This window comes from Gossypium hirsutum, unplaced genomic scaffold, assembly GCF_007990345.1.
Source record: "Gossypium hirsutum isolate 1008001.06 unplaced genomic scaffold, Gossypium_hirsutum_v2.1 scaffold_108, whole genome shotgun sequence".
Classification (NCBI taxonomy): Eukaryota; Viridiplantae; Streptophyta; class Magnoliopsida; order Malvales; family Malvaceae; genus Gossypium; species Gossypium hirsutum.
The window spans coordinates 1-5582 of record NW_024402811.1 but is presented as its reverse complement, the minus strand read 5'-3'; the positions used below and the strand labels follow the sequence as shown (position 1 = coordinate 5582).

The following is a 5582-nucleotide window of genomic DNA, read 5'->3' as shown; positions in this document are numbered from 1 at the left end:
CATGAACGCAATTAAAACGATTATTATGATCAATATTAATAAAAAAAACCGTAAAATAACAATCTCAATATTATTTTTCATTTGTTAATTTATATCATTTGTGCTAGTTGTGATACCTTTGGTTACTAGTGTAATAATACGAGCAAAAATAACATATTTAGCACATGTTTTAAAATAGTTAGACATAAAATCAAAAATAGTTAGTGCAAATTTAAACATGCAATTAAAAACTCAAGTAAAAAAACAGGACATCTTCAAAATAAACGGAAAAAAGTTCTCTTTTTTTATACAAACAAATGAAATAAATGATTAAAAGTTACCATTTGTGATTAATTTATAACTAACCAATAACTAAAATATGTAGAAAAATAATAGTGAAATTAATACTTTACATGTCTTACATAGTTGCTTACATTTATATCTCAATACTAGTAGAATATAACTTCTTTCGGTAATGGTGTGATGTGATCACATATTGTAGAATAAAGAGTTACAGAAATATCCTTATATCCAATAAGCAATAGTGTTAGCATTCTCTTGTTTGAAAAGTAATAATAGGGAAAATATTATACCCTCTTAATCCAAATATCGAGTTACAGAAAGATTGCTTCGGCAGCAAGAATGCTTTCCAAAGAAATCATCGGACTTTGCTAGAGAAGCAGCAGTAAAAATGGTAGCAAAAACGGAAATACGCCAAACATACGAACACCAAGAAAGGTGGGGTTACTGCAAACCAAGCAAATGAGAACAATCTCCTGTATAATGTATGTTTCAAACAATAAACACTCAACCCTAACACTCTCCAAGCCAATAAAAGGGGATGGGTTAAAACATACAAAGCATGAGGCTCCAGTACGTTCGTGTTTTACGGTTCGGCTCTCACTGCTACCAATGTTACTGCATTTGACTGTATAGTATCCATTACATCCACAGCCATGATGAATTAAATACGACAGAAAAGGAGCTTACGACCGCTATTTTGTACTTATATTACATTCTCCCTGTCTCAGCTTAAATCAAGAACTCAACAGCTTCACCACTTGAGATCAAGCTTTCAAACAAACATAAACGACAGAGTTGCATGCGGTCCTTATTGCTCCGGAAGTTTGTCTTTCAAATATTTCAAACAGCTTTGGTTCCCCTGTCTAAAATTGGCCTCCTTATGCTGAAAAAAAGAAGAAAAGAACAGATAATGGCTAGAACCAAAACAGAAAACTGTTTGAAAAAAAATGACCCGAAGTAAGTTCGGGTTTATAAACTTTAATAATTTTTTCATTCACAGATTTTTAAGTTTTGGAATCAACCATAGCTTAAATGCAGTATACCTTCTCAATGGATACATCAAGTCTCAAAACCTGGAGGCTTGGTTAAGCAGACCCTGCCCAAAAACCAATTATTAAAAACGACGTAATTATATAATCTGAATAAGGGCTGCAATAAAGAAAACCAAAAAAACCAAACAAAATTAAAAAAAAAATTGGGTAAAGGGATTAGTCTTACGGACCAGTTCTGGAGGAAGTGTGGAAATGTATTATCAGACAAGTCTAGCTCAGTGAGAGAAGTAAGGTTCTTAAATCCCTGCACAAGAAGCAACAAAAGGGATAAAGACTAAAGGATAGTCAAGCTGTCAAAGAGCCGAGGGAAAAGAATATATGATGCAGGCCAATAATAAGAACCAAGAACACAAACATATGGTACGTGTCTTAGCTCAACACCTCACATGTCTTAGTTCAACACCTCACATGTTAGGTAAATCCAATATTGAAACACAGGTCGATATTTAAAAACCGTGATTATATGAGAACCGTAGCAAAACCTTAGGATTTATACAACAAGACACTACACACTAGGGATGAAGGTACAGTAAATCAAGTTTCCGAAAAATTCAACTTCACATTACTATAAGAACACTCGCATGTGATCAATGGAGAAAACAAGTGGCTATAACAACTATTTAGTGGATGTTCATAAAGTGTTACTAAGTCGGTTTACGCCAATATTAATGACTTGCAATAGATGCCAGCTATAGTAAGAGAACATTTTACATCCGGGATTGATTGAAGGGAATTTTGACTCAAGCCTAGGATTTGCAGCTGCCGTAAGCTCATTATTTCTGATGGGACTTCTCGTAGCTGCATTCGTCTGTCAAGTCAACATAGAAGTAAGATAACAGCAAATGTTGCATAAAAGAACATAAACACAGATAATTGTGCATATGTTTGTACTTTTGCATGCAGACATATCTCATTAGTTTCAGCGAACTAACCTCAAATAAAGCTCCTTCAAGTGTGGTAAGTTGGAAATGCTGGATTCTCAGGTAATGAAGTGGCATTACCACTTATATCTAGTATTTGGATCATAGAGATTGCTTGGAATCCATCAGATGGAATCTATGACCAAGTAGATAAGAAATAGTTCAGCTCAAACAGGTTAAAAGAGAAACATGCATGTGCTATGATAAAGAAACAACTGTTGACATCAGCATAGTATGTCCTATTGCACTGAAAATATATCATAAAACAAATCTAGCCTAGCATAAAGGAATTGAAATATGCAACCTATTGCTGTTGTTTAAATATCTTGCTGCATGATCAATCTTGGATTTAAGTGCTTATTTAGACGTTCTTGGAGAGAAATTCCAAAGACTACCAATCCAATCATCTGTTGCATAAGCCATCTTACATTGACGAGACATTCTGACAAAACATAGTATCCAGCACGAACAAGGCATATTTTACTTGCTATATATCTAGGAGGCAATCATGATTCAACTATTCCGTGTAGGTACAAGCATGCATTGCTCTTTCAACAGTTAAGAACTAAAATGGTGGAAAAAATATATCCTGGTCACCTGTCTTAGTGGATTACCATCCAACTTCAAACAAGAAAGATTGGGAAGTGACTTCAAAATTGCAACCGGCCAGTCCTTAATATTGTTCCTAGATAAAACCAAAGTCTGCACATTTAAACACCAGTTAATAACAATTTAAGTAGGACCAATCTGCTTCACACCCAAGCCAATCTGTCATTGGTTTAAAACTCCAGCAAAAGATCATCCATAATACATCAACAATGAGCTATAATCGTCATGCCTATAGAATTGATCTCTAAGCAAACCAACGGAAAATTCAAGCAACAATATATGTCTTTTATCCCAATTCGGAAACATTGATACACATATCATTTTACTTTATCATGATCAATGTCTATACTTCTAGAAGAAAATATAACTACAGAGCAAATACCTGAAGGGATGAACATGAGGAGAGTTCAACTGGCAGTTCTTGGATAGAATTTTTGGAAAGATTGAGTTTTATGATTTCACCTGATTCCCATGCCTCAGATGGGACAACGCTTAAGCCCATGCCTTCCAGCGAAAGTTCCTGAAAGCAGATGAACAAGAAATGTTAGTTGCAAAATCGCATACAAGAAGTTCAAGAGTGAATCAGGATATTATTGTTGAAAATAACTCGGACAATACATGAAACTTATATAAAGTTAGAGCTTATATGAATTTGATATTTCGAAAAACAAACTTCGATTAAGCAGTAATTCAAATTGACAATTTATATGATGGTCTATTTTTCTGGATTCATACATCTTGTAATGCAAACCATGTTCCAATGAAAGTATGAGCCAATGTCCTCAAAAGAGGGGCAGAAGTAACAATAGTTGAACTAACCTATTAGACTCACCATCCAGAATAATAGGATCAAACACAAAATACAGGATATACTCCAATAGAAGATCAGACTGAAATCTCGAAATGAATCTTTAAGTTGATATGGTAAGGAGATACCTTTGAAGTGAGGGACAATCGAGCTGCCATAGTAACTACTTCCTCTTTGGCAGGGGTTTTAGCTCCTGAATCTACAAGAAAAGCTTCATTATGATCCTAAGAATAAAAATGGTACAGAACCAAAAATCATGGAATTGAAATTGGTCAAAACTCCACGAACAAGGAGGAAGTATGTAGATCAGAAACAGCTATAGACTAAATGTACAATGTAAATGCATGTTGAAATGAGACCTCAGCTCGGAACGGCTCTAAGAATTCAATAAAGCTGTGTAGCGACCAGGAACTGCACGACAAAAAAAGATATCAGTATAAACATACAAGAAGAGCACTGAACTTATGAACAATAAATCCCTAATGCTCAGACTTCTTAGGCGCAAGGTGCACTAGAAAAGTTGTAACGTAGCATCTGCTAGACAGAACAACATTTAGATCGAGTAAAATATGTTACATGATATCGAAGAGTCAAAACATTTTATATGTTTTTTCACCGAAGTGAGCAAAAGGAAAAATATATTAAGTCAGCAAAACTGATGCTTTTGCTGCATCCTAAGAGTATCATGTGCTGCTACACATTCCAATTAAAGATGCATCAGAATGAATAACTAATGATCCGAAGTTTGCAAAGCTTACCAAGCTCAGCGGCAATCCAGTCAACGAATTATTAGAAAGATCCAGAACTGTAGAAATAACTTGCATGCTCCTACCGGATATTCCTTCAACTGCATGCATTTGAAGTATTCAGTATGCAGTTCCATTTAGTAAGATTCAGACTATTCCCAGGACCAAAGAAGATAAACACGAACATGGAAAAAAACAAGATGAGTAACTGTATAAATCAAATGACACAGCACACATTACATTTCTCAGAAAATATATTACACAACAAATGTGCACAAGACCTAAAAAATACTCATGCTCAAAGAACTACTAGCCTTATTACGGTTTACATCTGATGTAAACATCCTAAAAAATGCATTCAACACAGCTAAGAAATCAGAATGAAGCATAAACCAGATACTGGCTTGATGGTTGGTCAACTAAAAAGCAGATGTAAGATGTTTAAACAAAAGACAGCCATGACATCCGTGTGATGCTAAATTGTTGGTATAATATTAGTTTTGGCAAGGATTAACATTGTGTGGACATCTAATCATGCCACAACAGTAGGATGGAATTTAATTGAATTCATTTTGCAATATCTGAATAACCTTTCATTGTACTACTTGTATAGATGGTGCGAACTAGAGTCAACTATGTAAAGCCAATACTGAAAATAAATCAAGTTTGCTAAAAATAGACCATTTCCATGTACATTCAACTCATTACAGTTTTCTATTAACCATAACTGTCACAGAATCAGGTACTAATCCAGCAGTATAACCTATGGTGAGCTCAAATACAATGATTGGCAAAAGAGATTGAAATAGGTACCTGGTTTGAGTGAAGATCCAATGTCCCTAAACGAGAAAGGGCACCTATCCTCGGTTAAAATTGACAGTGCATTATCCTGAAAATTTGAGGTGGCAAATACCAGATGATACGAAAAAGTACAAAACTTTCAGGTAACTAATTAAACATCTTTTGTACCGGTGGACAAGATAGACCCATATAGAATTCCGCTAGAGAAGAGCAACCCGATATTGATGGTGTGATGAAATCTGCACATAACAGAACTATGACTTATCAATCAGTACAAAAGGAGATTTACATAACATAACTCCTGTAATGAGATCCCAACTGTTCTGGTAAAATAAACTATGGCGCATGCAACAATTCTCAGATA

The 5582-nt window shown here is 34.8% G+C and overlaps 1 protein-coding gene and 1 long non-coding RNA gene across 2 annotated transcripts; both read right to left on the bottom strand.

Moving 5' to 3' along the window:
* Positions 1-507: 507 nt before the first annotated feature.
* LOC121226301 (uncharacterized) lies at positions 508-871 on the bottom strand. Its single transcript, XR_005924144.1, has 2 exons — positions 837-871; positions 508-755 (listed from the first exon to the last, which is right to left on the bottom strand). It is a non-coding gene; the product is annotated as an uncharacterized lncRNA (long non-coding RNA).
* A 635-nt stretch (positions 872-1506) lies between these two features.
* On the bottom strand, positions 1507-5457 carry LOC121226304 (plant intracellular Ras-group-related LRR protein 6; the record flags this gene model as incomplete). Its single annotated transcript, XM_041110318.1, has 10 exons — positions 1507-1578; positions 2046-2142; positions 2267-2390; positions 2852-2956; positions 3246-3383; positions 3800-3895; positions 4077-4082; positions 4430-4518; positions 5231-5306; positions 5387-5457. Coding segments are annotated over 8 exons (689 nt in total), but the record flags the coding sequence as incomplete, so codon positions are not given.
* Between the last annotated feature and the right edge of the window lie 125 nt (positions 5458-5582).